This window comes from Ranitomeya imitator, chromosome 6 (assembly GCF_032444005.1).
Source record: "Ranitomeya imitator isolate aRanImi1 chromosome 6, aRanImi1.pri, whole genome shotgun sequence".
Lineage (NCBI taxonomy): Eukaryota > Metazoa > Chordata > Amphibia > Anura > Dendrobatidae > Ranitomeya > Ranitomeya imitator.
This window is the reverse complement of record NC_091287.1, coordinates 18859290-18881332: the sequence shown is the minus strand read 5'-3', so window position 1 is coordinate 18881332 and position 22043 is coordinate 18859290. Positions and strand designations below refer to the sequence as shown.

General features: G+C 44.6%; 1 protein-coding gene across 1 annotated transcript in view; it reads right to left on the bottom strand.

Moving 5' to 3' along the window:
- Positions 1–15639, bottom strand: part of KLHL40 (kelch like family member 40) — a 56595-nt gene extending 40956 nt beyond the window's left edge. Inside the window, exon 1 of the mRNA XM_069729265.1 lies at positions 14377–15639. Coding sequence (XP_069585366.1) covers positions 14377–15513 — 1137 coding nt within the window. The 5' untranslated portion in view covers positions 15514–15639. The remainder of the gene's footprint in view (positions 1–14376) is intronic.
- Between the last annotated feature and the right edge of the window lie 6404 nt (positions 15640–22043).

Sequence of the window (22043 nt, the reverse complement as noted above, 5' to 3'; positions counted from 1 at the left end):
TCTTCATAAGTTTCAGGCCGGGGTCACACTAGCGTAGAATACGGACGAGCGCTATGTGAGAAAACATCGCATGGCACTCGGACCAGTGTTAATCTATGGGGCAGATCACATCTGTGATTATTTTTTCATGCCGAATCGGCATACGAGAACAATCGCAGCATATATACCTGACAGGGGCCCATACATTCTGATATCATCAGTAATATATACCTGACAGGGGCCCATACATTCTGATATCATCAGTAATATATACCTGACAGGGGCCCATACATTCTGATATCATCAGTAATATATACCTGACAGGAACCCGTACATTCTGATATCATCACTAATATACACCTGACAGGAGCCCATACATTCTGATACCATCAATAATATATACCTGACAGGAGCCCATACATTCTGATACCATCAATAATATATACCTGACAGGAGCCCATACATTCTGATATCAATAATATATACCTGACAGGAGCCCATACATTCTGATACCATCATTAATATATACCTGACAGGAGCCCGTACAGTCTGTATCTACCATACTATATACCTGACAGGAGCCCGTACAGTCTGTATCTACAATAATATATATACCTGACAGGAGCCCATACATTCTGACATCAATAATATACACGTGACAGGAGCCCGTACAGTCTGTATCTACAATACTACATACCTGACAGAAGCCTGTACAGTCTATATCTACCATACTATATACCTGACAGGAGCCCGTACAGTCTATATCTACCATACTATATACCTGACAGGAGCCCGTACAGTCTGTATCTACCATACTATAGACCTGACAGGAGCCCGTACAGTCTGTATCTACCATACTATATACCTGACAGGAGCCCGTACAGTCTATATCTACAATAATATATACCTGACAGGAGCCCATACAGTCTGTATCTACAATAATATATACCTGACAGGAGCCCGTACAGTCTATATCTACCATACTATATACCTGACAGGAGCCCGTACAGTCTGTATCTACAATAATATATACCTGACAGGAGCCCGTACAGTCTGTATCTACCATACTATATACCTGACAGGAGCCCGTACAGTCTATATCTACAATAATATATACCTGACAGGAGCCCGTACAGTCTGTATCTACAATAATATATACCTGACAGGAGCCCGTACAGTCTGTATCTACAATAATATATACCTGACAGGAGCCCGTACAGTCTGTATCTACAATAATATATACCTGACAGGAGCCCGTACAGTCTATATCTACAATAATATATACCTGACAGGAGCCCGTACAGTCTGTATCTACCATACTATATACCTGACAGGAGCCCGTACAGTCTGTATCTACAGTAATATATACCTGACAGGAGCCCGTACAGTCTGTATCTACCATACTATATACCTGACAGGAGCCCGTACAGTCTGTATCTACAATAATATATACCTGACAGGAGCCCGTACAGTCTGTATCTACAATAATATAGACCTGACAGGAGCCCGTACAGTCTATATCTACCATACTATATACCTGACAGGAGCCCGTACAGTCTATATCTACAATAATATATACCTGACAGGAGCCCGTACAGTCTATATCTACAATAATATATACCTGACAGGAGCCCGTACAGTCTATATCTACCATACTATATACCTGACAGGAGCCCGTACAGTCTGTATCTACAATACTATATACCTGACAGGAGCCCGTACAGTCTGTATCTACCATACTATATACCTGACAGGAGCCCATACAGTCTATATCTACAATAATATATACCTGACAGGAGCCCGTACAGTCTGTATCTACCATACTATATACCTGACAGGAGCCCATACAGTCTATATCTACAATAATATACACCTGACAGGAGCCCGTACAGTCTGTATCTACCATACTATATACCTGACAGGAGCCCGTACAGTCTGTATCTACAATACTATATACCTGACAGGAGCCCGTACAGTCTGTATCTACCATACTATATACCTGACAGGAGCCCGTACAGTCTGTATCTACAATAATATATACCTGACAGGGGCCCGTACAGTCTGTATCTACAATAATAGATACCTGACAGGAGCCTGTACAGTCTATATCTACAATAATATATACCTGACAGGAGCCCGTACAGTCTGTATCTACAATAATATATACCTGACAGGAGCCCGTACAGTCTATATCTACAATAATATATACCTGACAGGAGCCCGTACAGTCTGTATCTACAATAATATATACCTGACAGGAGCCCGTACAGTCTGTATCTACAATAATATATACCTGACAGGAGCCCGTACAGTCTATATCTACAATAATATATACCTGACAGGAGCCCGTACAGTCTGTATCTACCATACTATATACCTGACAGGAGCCTGTACAGTCTGTATCTACAATAATATATACCTGACAGGAGCCCGTACAGTCTGTATCTACCATACTATATACCTGACAGGAGCCTGTACAGTCTGTATCTACAATAATATATACCTGACAGGAGCCTGTACAGTCTATATCTACAATAATATATACCTGACAGGAGCCCGTACAGTCTATATCTACAATAATATATACCTGACAGGAGCCTGTACAGTCTATATCTACCATACTATAGACCTGACAGGAGCCTGTACAGTCTATATCTACAATAATATATACCTGACAGGAGCCCGTACAGTCTATATCTACAATAATACATACCTGACAGGAGCCCGTACAGTCTGTATCTACCATACTATATACCTGACAGGAGCCTGTACAGTCTATATCTACAATAATATATACCTGACAGGAGCCCATACAGTCTGTATCTACAGTAATATATACCTGACAGGAGCCCGTACAGTCTATATCTACAGTAATATATACCTGACAGGAGCCCGTACAGTCTATATCTACAATAATATATACCTGACAGGAGCCCGTACAGTCTGTATCTACCATACTATATACCTGACAGGAGCCCGTACAGTCTATATCTACCATACTATATACCTGACAGGAGCCCATACAGTCTATATCTACCATACTATATACCTGACAGGAGCCCGTACAGTCTATATCTACAATAATATATACCTGACAGGAGCCCGTACAGTCTGTATCTACAATAATATATACCTGACAGGAGCCCGTACAGTCTATATCTACAATAATATATACCTGACAGGAGCCCGTACAGTCTGTATCTACAATAATACATACCTGACAGGAGCCCGTACAGTCTGTATCTACCATACTATATACCTGACAGGAGCCTGTACAGTCTATATCTACAATAATATATACCTGACAGGAGCCCGTACAGTCTGTATCTACCATACTATATACCTGACAGGAGCCCATACAGTCTGTATCTACCATACTATATACCTGACAGGAGCCTGTACAGTCTATATCTACAATAATATATACCTGACAGGAGCCCGTACAGTCTGTATCTACCATACTATATACCTGACAGGAGCCCATACAGTCTGTATCTACCATACTATATACCTGACAGGAGCCTGTACAGTCTATATCTACAATAATATATACCTGACAGGAGCCCGTACAGTCTATATCTACAATAATATATACCTGACAGGAGCCCATACAGTCTGTATCTACAGTAATATATACCTGACAGGAGCCCGTACAGTCTGTATCTACAGTAATATATACCTGACAGGAGCCCATACAGTCTATATCTACAATAATATATACCTGACAGGAGCCCGTACAGTCTGTATCTACCATACTATATACCTGACAGGAGCCCGTACAGTCTGTATCTACAATAATATATACCTGACAGGAGCCCGTACAGTCTATATCTACATTAATATATACCTGACAGGAGCCCGTACAGTCTGTATCTACCATACTATATACCTGACAGGAGCCTGTACAGTCTATATCTACAATAATATATACCTGACAGGAGCCCGTACAGTCTGTATCTACAATAATATATACCTGACAGGAGCCCGTACAGTCTGTATCTACAATAATATATACCTGACAGGAGCCCGTACAGTCTGTATCTACCATACTATATACCTGACAGCAGCCCGTACAGTCTATATCTACCATACTATATACCTGACAGGAGCCCGTACAGTCTGTATCTACAATAATATATACCTGACAGGAGCCCGTACAGTCTGTATCTACAATAATATATACCTGACAGGAGCCCGTACAGTCTGTATCTACCATACTATATACCTGACAGGAGCCCGTACAGTCTGTATCTACCATACTATATACCTGACAGGAGCCGTACAGTCTGTATCTACAATACTATATACACCTGACAGGAGCCCGTACAGTCTATATCTACAATAATATATACCTGACAGGAGCCCGTACAGTCTGTATCTACCATACTATATACCTGACAGGAGCCTGTACAGTCTATATCTACAATAATATATACCTGACAGGAGCCCATACAGTCTGTATCTACAGTAATATATACCTGACAGGAGCCCGTACAGTCTGTATCTACAGTAATATATACCTGACAGGAGCCCATACAGTCTATATCTACAATAATATATACCTGACAGGAGCCCGTACAGTCTGTATCTACAATAATATATACCTGACAGGAGCCCGTACAGTCTGTATCTACCATACTATATACCTGACAGGAGCCCGTACAGTCTATATCTACCATACTATATACACCTGACAGGAGCCCGTACAGTCTGTATCTACAATAATATATACCTGACAGGAGCCCATACAGTCTGTATCTACCATACTATATACCTGACAGGAGCCGTACAGTCTGTATCTACAATACTATATACACCTGACAGGAGCCCGTACAGTCTATATCTACAATAATATATACCTGACAGGAGCCCGTACAGTCTGTATCTACCATACTATATACCTGACAGGAGCCTGTACAGTCTATATCTACAATAATATATACCTGACAGGAGCCCGTACAGTCTGTATCTACCATACTATATACCTGACAGGAGCCTGTACAGTCTATATCTACAATAATATATACCTGACAGGAGTCCGTACAGTCTATATCTACCATACTATATACCTGACAGGAGCCTGTACAGTCTATATCTACAGTAATATATACCTGACAGGAGCCCATACAGTCTGTATCTACAGTAATATATACCTGACAGGAGCCCGTACAGTCTGTATCTACAGTAATATATACCTGACAGGAGCCCATACAGTCTATATCTACAATAATATATACCTGACAGGAGCCCATACAGTCTGTATCTACAATAATATATACCTGACAGGAGTCCGTACAGTCTGTATCTACAATAATATACACCTGACAGGAGCCCGTACAGTCTGTATCTACCATACTATATACCTGACAGGAGCCTGTACAGTCTATATCTACAATAATATATACCTGACAGGAGCCCATACAGTCTGTATCTACAGTAATATATACCTGACAGGAGCCCGTACAGTCTGTATCTACAGTAATATATACCTGACAGGAGCCCATACAGTCTGTATCTACAATAATATATACCTGACAGGAGCCCGTACAGTCTGTATCTACAATAATATATACCTGACAGGAGCCCGTACAGTCTGTATCTACCATACTATATACCTGACAGGAGCCCGTACAGTCTGTATCTACCATACTATATACCTGACAGGAGCCGTACAGTCTGTATCTACAATAATATATACCTGACAGGAGCTCGTACAGTCTATATCTACAATAATATATACCTGACAGGAGCCCGTACAGTCTGTATCTACAATAATATATACCTGACAGGAGCCCGTACAGTCTATATCTACAATAATATATACCTGACAGGAGCCCGTACAGTCTGTATCTACCATACTATATACCTGACAGGAGCCCGTACAGTCTGTATCTACCATACTATATACCTGACAGGAGCCCGTACAGTCTGTATCTACAGTAATATATACCTGACAGGAGCCCGTACAGTCTATATCTACCATACTATATACCTGACAGGAGCCCATACAGTCTATATCTACAATAATATATACCTGACAGGAGCCCGTACAGTCTATATCTACACTACTATATACCTGACAGGAGCCCGTACAGTCTGTATCTACCATACTATATACCTGACAGGAGCCCATACAGTCTATATCTACCATACTATATACACCTGACAGGAGCCCGTACAGTCTATATCTACACTACTATATACCTGACAGGAGCCCGTACAGTCTGTATCTACCATACTATATACCTGACAGGAGCCCGTACAGTCTATATCTACCATACTATATACCTGACAGGAGCCCGTACAGTCTGTATCTACAGTAATATATACCTGACAGGAGCCCGTACAGTCTGTATCTACAGTAATATATACCTGACAGGAGCCCGTACAGTCTATATCTACCATACTATATACCTGACAGGAGCCCGTACAGTCTGTATCTACCATACTATATATACCTGACAGGAGCCCGTACAGTCTATATCTACAATAATATATACCTGACAGGAGCCCGTACAGTCTATATCTACAATAATATATACCTGACAGGAGCCCGTACAGTCTGTATCTACAATAATATACACCTGACAGGAGCCCGTACAGTCTGTATCTACAATAATATATACCTGACAGGAGCCCGTACAGTCTATATCTACCATACTATATACCTGACAGGAGCCCGTACAGTCTATATCTACAATAATATATACCTGACAGGAGCCCGTACAGTCTGTATCTACAATAATATATACCTGACAGGAGCCCGTACAGTCTGTATCTACAATAATATATACCTGACAGGAGCCCGTACAGTCTGTATCTACCATACTATATACCTGACAGGAGCCCGTACAGTCTAGTGTCTTCACCAGTGAGCTGACTAGACTGTATGGGCTGCAGTCAGGACCTGGCAGGAGTCCATATATTCTGCTGGCTTTAATAATTTATACCTTGAAGGAGCACATACATTCTAGTGTCATGTATTTACTGCAGTCAGGGCCAGGCAGCAGCCCATAAAGTCTGATATCTTCAAGAATATATACCTGACTGCAGCCCATACACTCTAGCATCTTCAGTAGTGAGCCGGCTACACTGTATGGGCTGCAGTCAGGACCTGGAAGGAGCCCATACACTCTAGGCTCAACCCTTTAAAACCGCCTCCTAAGGTTATGCAGGGCCGCGCGCACATATATTGACGGCGGCGGCGCTGTCACTGCCTCACGTGATAAGAATTCAGGAGGATGGTGACGTTCTTTGTGGGCGGCGACTCGCACGGCACTCTGCTTTCCTGCAGTCCGGTGCCTTGTTGCTATAGCAGCGGTGTCAGGTGACCCCGCCCTGTGCTCTCCTGTCTCCACCCCCGCTGTCCCGCGCTGTAACTCCAACTGAGTGATGACCCCTCCCTGGAAGCGCCGACTACAGCTTGGGCTGCTGCTTATTCTAAGGTGCGAGACATGGTTTCTCTTGGTGAGTGTTCCCAGCTATGTGTGTGTGTGTATATATATATATGCCTGTGTGTGTATATATGGCTGTGTGTGTATATATATATATATGCCTGTGTGTGTATATATGGCTGTGTGTATATATATATATATATATATATATATATATATATATATATATGCCTGTGTGTGTATATATGGCTGTGTGTGTATATATATATATATATATATATATATATATATATATATATGCCTGTGTGTGTATATATGGCTGTGTGTGTATATATATATATATGCCTGTGTGTGTATATATGGCTGTGTGTGTATATATATATACCGTATATGCCTGTGTGTGTATATATATATATATATATATATGCCTGTGTGTGTATATATGGCTGTGTGTGTATATATATATATATATATATGCCTGTGTGTGTATATATGGCTGTGTGTGTATATATATATATATATATATGCCTGTGTGTGTATATATGCCTGTGTGTGTGTATATATATATATATATATATATATATATATATATATGCCTGCGTGTGTATATATGGCTGTGTGTGTGTGTATATATATATATATATGCCTGTGTGTGTGTATATATGCCTCTGTGTGTGTGTATATTTGCCTGTGTGTGTGTGCGTGTATATGCCTGTGTGTGCATGTATATGCCTGTGTGTGTACATATATATATATATGCCTGTGTGTGTGTGTGTATATATATATATATGCCTGTGTGTGTGTATATATGCCTGTGTGTGTGTGTATATATATATATGCCTGTGTGTGTGTATATATGCCTCTGTGTGTGTGTATATGCCTGTGTGTGTGTGTGTATATATATATATATATATATATATATATATATATATATGCCTGTGTGTGTATATATGCCTCTGTGTGTGTGCGTGTATATGCCTGTGTGTGCGTGTATATGCCTGTGTGTATATATATGCCTGTGTGTGTGTATATATATATATATGCCTGTGTGTGTGTATATATGGCTGTGTGTTTGTATATATGCCTCTGTGTGTGTGTATATGCCTGTGTGTGTGTGTGTATATATATATATATATATATATATATATGCCTGTGTGTGTATATATGCCTCTGTGTGTGTGCGTGTATATGCCTGTGTGTATATATATGCCTGTGTGTGTATATATATATATATGCCTGTGTGTGTATATGCCTGTGTGTGTGTATATGCCTGTGTGTGTGTGTGTATATATATATATATATGCCTGTGTGTGTGTATATATATATATATGCCTGTGTGTGTGTATATATGGCTGTGTGTTTGTATATATGCCTCTGTGTGTGTGTATATATGCCTCTGTGTGTGTGTATATATGGCTGTGTGTTTGTATATATGCCTCTGTGTGTGTGTATATGCCTGTGTGTGTGTGTGTATATATATATATATATATATATATATATAAATATGCCTGTGTGTGTATATATGCCTCTGTGTGTGTGCGTGTATATGCCTGTGTGTATATATATATGCCTGTGTGTGTGTATATATATATATATGCCTGTGTGTATATGCCTGTGTGTGTATATATGCCTGTGTGTGTGTGTATGCCTGTGTGTGTATATATATATATGCCTGTGTGTGTGTATATATATGCCTGTGTGTGTATATGCCTGTGTGTGTATATGCCTGTGTGTGTATATATGCCTGTGTGTATATATATGCCTGTGTGTGTATATGCCTGTGTGTGTATATTTGCCTGTGTGTGTATATATATATGCCTGTGTGTGTGTATATATGCCTGTGTGTGTATATGTATATGCCTGTGGGTATATGCCTGCCTGTGTGTACATGCCTGTATGTGTATGTGTGCTCATGTATGTCTGTGTGTGCGTGTCTGCGTATGCATTTTTGTGTGTCTGCGTTCACGCGTCTGTATTTACATATGCATTTGTGTGTCTTTGAGTGTTTGCATTTCTGTGCGTGCGTGCGTCTGGTGTTACGTGTGCATTTCTGGGTGTGTATGTCTTTGAGTGTCTGCATGTGATTGTGCGTGTCTCCCTGGGTGTACATTTTTGTGTATATGTGACTTCACGTGTGTGTATTTTCACATTTTGTGTGTGTACTTGTCGGAGTGTGAATTTTTAGGCGCGTATCTGTGTGTATGAGCGTGTCTGTGTGTTGACGTGTGCCTTTTTGTGTGTGTAAGTGCGCTTGCCTGCGTGTATATGTGTGTCCCCATTTCTGCAAGTGTGTGTGTCTGCGAGTGCATGTCTGCACACGTGTGTACGTGTCTTGGTGTGTATATGTTCTTCTGCATGCCTGTGTGTCTTTGTGCTCTTCCAAAGATTTATTATAATTGGGGAGAGATAGCGGGAGACATTTTAGGAGTCAGTATGGGGATAATGTGTGAAGAAACAGTATGGTTAATGGGTGCGGGAACTGAAGGGGGAGGTGTGAGGAGACATTATGGAGAGTGGGAGGAATGTATGAGGAGATGGATTGGGGGAGAAAAGTGTGAGGGGACACAGAACAGAGCCCACGTAGTGGTGGGGGACATATAGATGCGGCAGTATGGGGGGGGGGAATAGTATGCTGAAGAGAAGAAGTGTGATGAGGGGGCACAGTATAGGGGCTGGGCAGTATAGGGGGGACACCATGTGGGAGGACAGTGTGGGGGGCATGTACCATTAGAGGGACAGTGTGGGTCATATTGTGAGCAGTCTTTACAGGGGCTCAGTGTAGGGCAGATATTTTTATTCAGGCGTGTTATAATGACACTATTATTTTTAAGGGCGTCGAGTGGAGATGTGCTGCAGAAGAGCGGAGAAGATGGACGTCTGCGGAGACGGCTGTGGATGAGAAGAGTCATCATGGAGTCTGGACAAGATGGAGATGAAAAGGAAGAGAACGACTCTAATCAGAAAAGACATCACAGGTTCACAGGTGAGATACCTGGATGTGTTTATTTGTGGTCCTGCCTGCGTCTCCTCAGTGCTGTGGTTCCTGTATGGTCCGCAGTCTGATGACTGACAACTCCCAGTATCTCCATTGTTAAGGACATACTGGGAGTTGTAGGTTCATGTGATACAAAGGTACATGGGGCTGACCGGACACTACAATTGATGTACCACGTACTGATGGTGGTTCAGGTGATGTACTTATACTGTATACTGATGTGTGTGTGCCTGTCTGCATGTTTGTATATCTGGAATTCTATGTATTTTTGTAAGATGTGTGTATGTAACAGTGCATTGTGGTGTGTAAAAGTATTCTTATGTTTGTGCACAGTTACTATATCTAAGGGCTCTGTCATACTGTATGTGTCTTTCCATGTTTAGCAACAGACAAGTGACATTTTCTAACCTTGTCATAGCTGTCACCATAGGGATGTGATTGTATTGAGCAGGTTCAGGAGCTGAGCCTGCTCCATTCCAGGCAGATGTCGGATGTGATACACAGCCGGCATCTGCCTGTAACAGCAGTGATCAGAGCTCGCCTTGATTGCTGCTGTTTTAACTATTTAAATACCCTTGTCAATCACTGACAGCGGCATTTAGATGGTACAATGGCCGGAGCCTTCACTCACCTGCACCCGTCAGCCTCCTGTGACGCAGTTGCAGGTTGCTGATGGGTGTCACGTGCTGCTGCCATCTTAAGCTGGAGTCACACATAACGATATTGTTAACGATATCGTTGCAACGTCACGCTTTTTTTATGTAACCATGTCTCATATCATGTCAGGGTTTGTGAAGGAGAAATGAAAAGCCGGCAATTGAATTACCGGCTTTTCTCTATAACACCGGTGCGTATTTCTCTCAAGTCACACTGCTGGTCCGTGTGTAATCCGTATTTTTCTCGCCCCCATAGACTTTCATTGGCGATTTTTTTTGCGCAATACGGTGACAAACGCAGCATGCTGCGATTTTCTACGGCCGTAGAAGATCATATAATAGGGATCCGTAAAATACGGCTGATAGGAGCTGGGGCATAGAGAATCATTGGGCCGTGTGTTATACGTATTTTATGGATGTATTTTCTGCGCTCATACGTCCGTAAAACTCGCCAGTGTGACGCCGGCCTAATTCTGTGCTGACAGAGATATATAAAAAAAAAGTTTATGGTAGCTGTAGAGTGGGCCCCTAGAGTTAATTCCCCTGGTGGGCCCTAGGCACTCCAGTCCGACCCTGGTCCCCACACATTACCACACGAGGCTCTGTCCCCACACATTACCACATGAGGCTCCGTCCCCACACATTACCACACGAGGCTCCGTCCCCACACATTACCACACGAGGCTCCATCCTCACACATTACCACACGAGGCTCTGTCCCCCCACATTACCACACGAGGCTCCGTCCCCCCACATTACCACACGAGGCTCCGTCCCCCCACATTACCACACGAGGCTCCGTCCTCACACATTACCACACGAGGCTGCGTCCCCACACATTACCACAAGAGGCTCCGTCCTCACACATTACCACACGAGGCTCCATCCCCACACATTACCACACGAGGCTCCGTCCCCCCACATTACCACACGAGGCTCCGTCCTCACACATTACCACACGAGGCTCCGTCCTCACACATTACCACATGAGGCTCTGTCCCCACACATTACCACACGAGGCTCCGTCCCCCCACATTACCACACGAGGCTCCGCCCCCCACATTACCACACGAGGCTGCGTCCCCACACATTACCACACGAGGCTCTGTCCCCACACATTACCACACGAGGCTCCGTCCTCACACATTGTCACACGAGGCTCCGTCCTCACACATTACCACACGAGGCTCCAGTTTGTTTTTGATTTTACACTGTGAATAAAATGTATTATTAGTATTATTCAGATTTTTAATGATTATTATTGTTATTAACTTCATTTTAAGTTAATTTACCACCTGTGTAAGTGCTATTGTGACACTTGTCAGGACCCAACACACGGCTCCGTGAGGGTCTTCATGTGCATTGAATAAAGTGGGAAGTTTTTATGTGTCCCCCTTTGTTTTTTTTGGGTAAGCCTAGACTTTAATCCGGGCTCGGTAACGACTTCAGATCATCTGTGTTGACTATTCTCATCATCGACGGTCAGGATAACATTGATTATTTTGATTAATGATTAAATTAATTTAATATTTCGGTGCATTTGATACATTATTATACTTTGTTGGCTTATCTCTATAGACTCCTGAACTTTTCAAATCCGATTCATCAAGCCTGGCATTGTGGTGGCAGTCGTAGGAGATGACGAGCCTCATTCATCAGGAGGCACGCGCCACTCAATGTGGTGATTTATTTGATTAAAATACGGCTGATAGGAGCTGGGGCATAGAGAATCATTGGGCCGTGTGTTATACGTATTTTATGGATGTATTTTCTGCGCTCATACGTCCGTAAAACTCGCCAGTGTGACGCCGGCCTAATTCTGTGCTGACAGAGATATATAAAAAAAAAGTTTATGGTAGCTGTAGAGTGGGCCCCTAGAGTTAATTCCCCTGGTGGGCCCTAGGCACTCCAGTCCGACCCTGGTCCCCACACATTACCACACGAGGCTCTGTCCCCACACATTACCACATGAGGCTCCGTCCCCACACATTACCACACGAGGCTCCGTCCCCACACATTACCACACGAGGCTCCATCCTCACACATTACCACACGAGGCTCTGTCCCCCCACATTACCACACGAGGCTCCGTCCCCCCACATTACCACACGAGGCTCCGTCCCCCCACATTACCACACGAGGCTCCGTCCTCACACATTACCACACGAGGCTGCGTCCCCACACATTACCACAAGAGGCTCCGTCCTCACACATTACCACACGAGGCTCCATCCCCACACATTACCACACGAGGCTCCGTCCCCCCACATTACCACACGAGGCTCCGTCCTCACACATTACCACACGAGGCTCCGTCCTCACACATTACCACATGAGGCTCTGTCCCCACACATTACCACACGAGGCTCCGTCCCCCCACATTACCACACGAGGCTCCGCCCCCCACATTACCACACGAGGCTGCGTCCCCACACATTACCACACGAGGCTCTGTCCCCACACATTACCACACGAGGCTCCGTCCTCACACATTGTCACACGAGGCTCCGTCCTCACACATTACCACACGAGGCTCCAGTTTGTTTTTGATTTTACACTGTGAATAAAATGTATTATTAGTATTATTCAGATTTTTAATGATTATTATTGTTATTAACTTCATTTTAAGTTAATTTACCACCTGTGTAAGTGCTATTGTGACACTTGTCAGGACCCAACACACGGCTCCGTGAGGGTCTTCATGTGCATTGAATAAAGTGGGAAGTTTTTATGTGTCCCCCTTTGTTTTTTTTGGGTAAGCCTAGACTTTAATCCGGGCTCGGTAACGACTTCAGATCATCTGTGTTGACTATTCTCATCATCGACGGTCAGGATAACATTGATTATTTTGATTAATGATTAAATTAATTTAATATTTCGGTGCATTTGATACATTATTATACTTTGTTGGCTTATCTCTATAGACTCCTGAACTTTTCAAATCCGATTCATCAAGCCTGGCATTGTGGTGGCAGTCGTAGGAGATGACGAGCCTCATTCATCAGGAGGCACGCGCCACTCAATGTGGTGATTTAGTCGCATCTTAAACCTTCCTCCAGGAATATTGCTCCACTCAGGGTCTGTAGGACATTTCTGGAGGAAGTTACGACACCATAGTGGCATAATAACCTTTTATGAATTAGACAGGTTGGCTTAGCCAAGCCCCAAAATACTCCAGCTCAACCCAGATTGACCAAAAACAAAAGTTTGTAGGTGTTTTAGGCCAGAAAATTAGTGAAAATACTTTTATTAACCATCTTTTTTGGATTGTTGTAAAATTTGTGATAACCATAGATACAAGAATAACATTTTTTTTCCTAGAGAGCATTGAAAACTGTCTTCAAGGGCTTACCTGTAAGAAGTATGAACTGAGTGGTTCGTCTTTGCTCTCCTCATTGTAGTAAAGTCCACCAGCCACAAAGATCTGGTTTTCCTTCGTTACCAAACTGACGTGATTTTTCGGGATCTGAGCTGATAGTGAAGCAAAGAAGCACTCATTTGCAATTGGATCATATCCGACTGCCCCCGTGTCACTAATCATGAAGACCAGGTCCTTTAAAAACATTCCAAATCTCAATGTATCATTCAGAATTCCAGGAAGGGCGTCTTCATTTTCTTGACCATCCTCAACATCTCCATTGTCTACCTTGTCCCCATCTTTGTCCGGTTCTGATTTTCCCGACTTCTTCTTAACCACCGGAAGTTTTCCTCCTTGGGCCTCCTTGACCATCTGAAGCTTCTTCAAGACTTCTGGACTAGATTTAACCAACTCGTGCTTCTCTACTTTGTTCTTGATATAGTCCTGAGGCATGAGACGGAAGCGGATACTTTCGAAAATGACGGGCAGGTCTTTGACTCGGCTTTCTTTCTCCTTGACAGCCCACTTCATGACAACTTCGAAGACCTCCTCTTCCTTCTCAATGTTGAGGTTGTCGCTGGATATGACAGCAATGAGTTCATCAGCGGACAGTTGGTAGAACTCATTGTCCCTGGTGATTAGGTTGAAGCGATCGCATAGGAAGTCTCTAGAGGAGACGGCCAGACGAGGACAATCCAACATGAGACCCAAGCGAAAGATGGCCAGACAGTTACTAAGACACAACTTTTTCTGGAGAAAGGAGACACAGACTGTGAATATGGAAGGGATCTGGAACATATTGGCCACAGAGAAGATGTCCTGAACGTTTTTCTCCGTAATCTCGATTTCAGAAGTGTAGATGTAATGAAGAATCTTCCCCATCACGTCGGGATCCACATCTTCAAGATCAATTTCTTTTTTCTTGCTCTCCTCTAAGTCTGAGAGGAACATGGCTCGGAAGTAAGGGCTGCAAGCTGCCAAGACTAGCCGGTGGCATGGAAATTCCTTTCCCTTTATCTTCAAGATGCAATCTATGAACTTGTCGTTGTCCAACATATCCTTGAGACCATCTTGAAGCAATGTTTGCTGGTAGAGTCTCTGCTCTTCACTCTGTTGCACGGGAAGTGTCATTTTGGATCACCGATCTTCTACTTTGGCCACGAAGCCTGCTCAGATGTGACTTTCTTCTATTATGAATAAGTCTTGGAAGAAAGACGTCTTCCTTGCGACCTAACACACCGCCACCACCCAGTATTTGAAAGCCTTTCTATTCCAGCTGACTTAGATCATCAGCTGCTCCCTATATATAGCAGCAACATTACAAAGCAGCGGGATCCCGAATGTAACGTGATCACCACATGGAGATGACACATTGGATGAGTGGAGGGACAGCTGTCTGCGGGGGGCACCGGCCATGGATGGTCCAAGATCCAAGCGTGAGTCTGCAAAAACTGCAAGAGCTTCTAGGCCGAGGAAAACCGTCACCACTCAGATTGGTGAAATGAGTCACGTGGATTCCATCCAAAGTCATGAATCGAAGTCTAAAAAGACTCTGTACACTCACCCTTGTGACAAATATTCTCATAAAGCCAAGTTTTCTAATGAGATCACACAATATATACAGTATATACTACATGTACACATATTTATACATATACTATAGTAGTGTGCAAAAGTTTTAGGCAGGTGTGGAAAAATTCTGCCCAGAAGGAATGCTTTAAGAAAATGGAAAATTGTTTATTTTTACCCATTAAAACAATGCAAAGTGAATGAACAAAAGAGAAATAGAAATCCGATCATTATCTGGTGACCGCTCTCTGTTAATCAGCTCTTCCAGGTACTTTCATAACGTCTGGGACTTTGTAGGATTGTAGTCAGGTGTCTGAGTAACCAGTTCTACCCAAACAGGTGATAAATCATCATTTTAATATGTAGTTTTAAACAAAATCATTAAAAGAAACAGCTGGGTAGGAGGCTTTGAATTGGGTGAGGAAAAGCCAAACTCTTCTATAAGGGTGAGGTTGTGGAAGACAGCTCCCTGTTACAGGTCATATACAAGGTAAGACTGAGTGCAGAAACAAGATACATTGTAGTTATACTGCATCAGCAAGGTGTCTCCCAGGCAGAAAATACAGAGAATTCACAGCAGACTGCAGATACTCATGATTAAGGTGATGGCCGGTCCCCAGAGAGTGATGATGAAGGTGACGGGCGGTCATCAGATACTCATGATGGAGGTGACGGGCGGTCACCAGATACTGATGATGGAGGTAATGAGTGGTCACCAGATACTGATGACGGAGGTGACGGGTGGTCACCAGATACTGATGGTGGAGGTAATGGGCGTTCACCAGATACTGATGATGGAGGCGATGGGCGGTCACCAGATACTGATGATGGAGGTAACGGGCGGTCACCAGATACTGATGATGGAGGTGACGGGCGGTCACCAGATACTGATGATGGAGGTGACGGGCGGTCACCAGATACTGATGATGGAGGTAATGGGCGTTCACCAGATACTGATGATGGAGGCGATGGGCGGTCATCAGATACTGATGATGGAGGTAACGGGAGGTCACCAGATACTAATGGAGGCGAGGGGCGGTCACCAGATACTGATGATGGAGGTGACGGGCGGTCACCAGATACTGATGATGGAGGTAATGGGCGTTCACCAGATACTGATGATGGAGGCGATGGGCGGTCAGCAGATACTGATGATGGAGGTAACGGGAGGTCACCAGATACTAATGATGGAGGCGAGGGGCGGTCACCAGATACTGATGATGGAGGTGACGGGCGGTCACCAGATACTGATGATGGAGGTGACGGGCGGTCACCAGATACTGATGATGGAGGAGACGGGCGGTCACCAGATACTGATGATGGAGGGGACGGGCGGTCACCAGATACTGATGATGGAGGTGACGGGCGGTCACCAGATACTGATGATGGAGGTGACGGGCGGTCACCAGATACTGATGGGATTTATATTTCTCTTTTGTTCGTTTACTTTATATTTTCCGATTTCTTACTTTGCAGCGGTTTCGCCCCAGTACTGTATCAGTTTTGTATTACATATTGCAATGTTGCCCCTATAACAAGTATTAGCAGCATTTCCATCCATTTGGTCTGGTGTTGGATTGTTCTACTCTCTGATACGTGTTTTTTGGTGACATTGTGTCCTGACATTCCTCCCCGTTGTGTCCATCTACTATCTTTATTTCTTACACTCAGTCTTCTGCTATGTTCAGCTGCTCTCTATTCTTAGACCTTATCTTAGCTCTAGGGAACGGTTCACACTGCAGTAAGCGCTCGGGTTACAAGTGCCAGGCTTCTACATAGTCCACATAGTGAGCGGCCGCCGCACCAGACTCATCATGAAATGCTTGTGTGGCGTCTGCACAGACAGCAGTCACTGATGGTACCGGAGACGTCAGCCATCATCCGGGAATCAGTGTGACGCTGTAATCTGCTCTGCCCCATTCTGTGAGCTCATATCTGAGGATCATGGATTCCCAAGGAAAGGATTCATGTGCTTTGTGTGCCCTGACCTTTACCTGTAGGAATAGGGCAGGATTACAGTAGATATACATACCTCCCAACTTTTGAAGCTGGGAAAGAGGGACAAAGTTTGCGGCGTCGCGTCAAATCTTAGGCCACGCCTCTGACCACACCCATTCACTAGCCACACCCATATTCACGTTGCAACCACACCCATTTAGCACTGCTGATTACACTGTTCATAAAGACTAATTATAAACAAAAAAATATGGCCACACAGTGCTCCATACTGTATAATGGCCACACATGATGCTCCATATTGTATAATGACCGCACATGATGCTCCATACTGTATAATGACCCCACATGATGCTTCATACTGTATAATGACCGCACATGATGCTCCATACTGTATAATGACCGCATATGATGCTTCATACTGTACAATGACCGCATATGATGCTCCATACTGTATAATGGCTGCACATGATGCTCCATACTGCATAATGACCGCATATGATGCTCCATACTGTATAATGGCCGCACATGATGCTCCATACTGTATAATGGCCACACATGATGCTCCATACTGTATAATGGCCGCACATGATGCTCCATACTGTATAATGTCCACACATGATGCTCCATACTGTATAATGACCGCACATGATGCTCCATACTGTATAATGACCGCACATGATGCTCCATACTGTATAATGACCGCACATGATGCTCCATACTGTATAATGACCGCATATGATGCTCCATACTGTATAATGACCGCACATGATGCTCCATACTGTATAATGACCGCATATGATGCTCCATACTGTATATTGGCCGCACATGATGCTCCATACTGTATAATGACCGCATATGATGCTCCATACTGTATAATGACCACACATGATGCTCCATACTGTATAATGATCACACATGATGCTACATACTGTATAATGACCACACATGATGCTACATACTGTATAATGACCGCACATGATGCTCCATACTGTATAATGGCCGCACATGATGCTCCATACTGTATAATGACCGCACATGATGCTCCATACTGTATATTGGCAGCACATGATACTTCGTACCGTATAATGGCCACACATAGCTACTCCTACACACGTGGCTGCGCTCCGTACACATCGTACACACACGGCTGTGCTCCGTACACTTCGTACACACGCGGCTGCGCTCCGTACACCTCGTACACACGCGGCTGCGCTCCGTACACCTCGTACACACGGCTCCGTACACCTCTTACACACGACTCCGCTCCGTACACCTTGTACACACACGGCTGTGCTCCGTACACCTCATACACACGCGGCTGCACTCCGAACACTTCGTACACACGGCTCCATACACCTCTTACACACGACTCCGCTCCGTACGCCTCGTACACACGCGGCTGCGCTCCGTACACCTCGTACACACACGGCTGCGCTCCGTACACCTCGTACACACGGCTCCGTACACCTGTTACACACGACTCCGCTCCGTACACCTCGTACACATGCGGCTGCGCTCCGTACACCTCGTACACACGGCTCCGTACACCTGTTACACACGACTCCGCTCCGTACACCTCGTACACATGCGGCTGCGCTCCGTACACCTCGTACACACGGCTCCGTACACCTGTTACACACGACTCCGCTCCGTACACCTCGTACACACGCGGCTGCGCTCCGTACACATCGTACACACACGGCTGTGCTCCGTACACCTCGTACACACGGCTCCGTACACCTGTTACACACGACTCCGCCCCATACACCTCGTACACATGCAGCTGCGCTCCGTACACCTCGTACACACGCGGCTGCGCTCCGTACACCTCGTACACACGCGGCTGCGCTCCGTACACACGCGGCTGCGCTCCGTACACCTCGTACACGCGGCTGCGCTCCGTACACCTCGTACACACACAGCTGTGCTCCGTACACCTCGTACACACGCGGCTGCGCTCCGTACACACGCGGCTGCGCTCCGTACACCTCGTACACACGCGGCTGCGCTCCGTACACCTCGTACACACACAGCTGTGCTCCGTACACCTCGTACACACGCGGCTGAGCTCCGTACACCTCGTACACACGCAGCTGTGCTCCGTACACCTCGTACACACGGCTCCGTACACCTCTTACACACGACTCCGCTCCGTACACCTCGTACACACGCGGCTGCGCTCCGAACACCTCGTACACACGCGGTGTGTACGGAGGTATTTCTAGATCTTTCTTTCATGGGACAGGCTGACAGACATTTTCATCAGAGTGACTGATCGTTTTCATGACTGCACATAAGGATAATTTTAAGGTTGTAGCAATTTTCCGGAATGTCCAATGTCTTACAGTGATGATGGAAGGTCATTTTCTGTGCTTGCTTGAGTGGTTCTCACCGTATTCTGCCTTAGGACAGTTGTAGTATAGAGCTCAGCACTGTATAGCTCTGTGCACTAACACTGCCTCTGCAAAACACACATGATGCTTGCAAACACTTTCTGAAGACTGGTGATTCCAAAAATGAAGTCTTGATGAGGCGACCTGTCTATTGGCTGCTGAAGGACACATATACCAGGACGGAACCCAGGATGGAAGAACAGGATGGGGGACAAATATACCAGGATAGGGGGAAATACATGCCAGGATGGGGGACATGTATGCCAGGATGGGAGACATGTATGCCAGGATGGGGGACATGTATGCCAGGATGGGGGACATGTATGCCAGGATGGGGGACATGTATGCCAGGATGGGAGACATGTATGCCAGGATGGGAGACATGTATGCCAGGATGGGGGACATGTATGCCAGGATGGGGGACATGTATGCCAGGATGGGAAACATGTATGCCAGGATGGGAGAGATACATGCCAGGATGGGAGACATGTATGCCAGGATGGGGGACATGTATACCAGGATGGGGGACATGTATACCAGGGTGGGGGACATGTATACCAGGGTGGGGGACATGTATACCAGGGTGGGGGACATGTATACCAGGATGGGGGACATGTATACCAGGGTGGGGGACATGTATACCAGGATGGCGGACATGTATACCAGGATGGGGGACATGTATACCAGGATGGGAGACATGTATACCAGGATGGGAGACGTATACCAGGATGGGAGACATGTATACCAGGATGGGAGACGTATACCAGGATGGGGGACATGTATACCAGGATGGGGGACATGTATACCAGGATGGGAGACTTGTATACCAGGATGGGGGACATATATACCAGGATGGGGGACATTAGTACATTTACTAAATTAAGCTAACATGTGGAGGATGAACAGGTCCAATTTTAGCACTAGGGCCATTAAGATTCTAGTTATGCCAGTGGGTCTAGGTTTAGAGGACCTGGTCTTTATATTGAAAAGGTATGGATTACATTAATGAGTATGTATTAGTTCCTATGTATGTACTACGGGAGTCTGGTCTGGGATCTGTATATGTTTATGGCTCTGTGTTAATTTTGCAGTGGGGATATATGCACTACTAAAGTAATTGCCACCGGTTGGGGTGTGTCCTGTATAAATAGGAGGGGCATGGAGCATGTTTGGGGTGTGTCCTATATAAATAGGAGGTACATAGAGTACAGTTGGGGTGTGTCCTATATAAATAGGAGGGGCATAGAGTACAGTTGGGGTGTGTCCTATGTAAATAGGAGGGGCATAGAGTACAGTTGGGGTGTGTCCTATATAAATAGGAGGGGCATAGAGTACAGTTGGGGTGTGTCCTGTATAAATAGGAGGGGCATGGAGCATGTTTGGGGTGTGTCCTATATAAATAGGAGGGGCATAGTTTACAGTTGGAGTGTCCTATATAAATAGGAGCGGAATGGAGTACAGTTGGGATATGTCCTATATAAATAGGAGGGGCATGGAGCATGTTTAGGGTGTGTCCTATATAAATAGGAGGGGCATAGAGTACGGTTGGTGTATCCTATATAAATAGGAGGGGCATGGAGTACGGTTGGGGTGTGTCCTGTATAAATAGGAGGGGCATGGAGCATGTTTGGGGTGTGTCCTATATAAATAGGAGGGGCATAGTTTACGGTTGGAGTGTCCTATATAAATAAGAGGGGCATAGACTACAGTTGGGGTGTGTCCTATATAAATAGGAGGGGC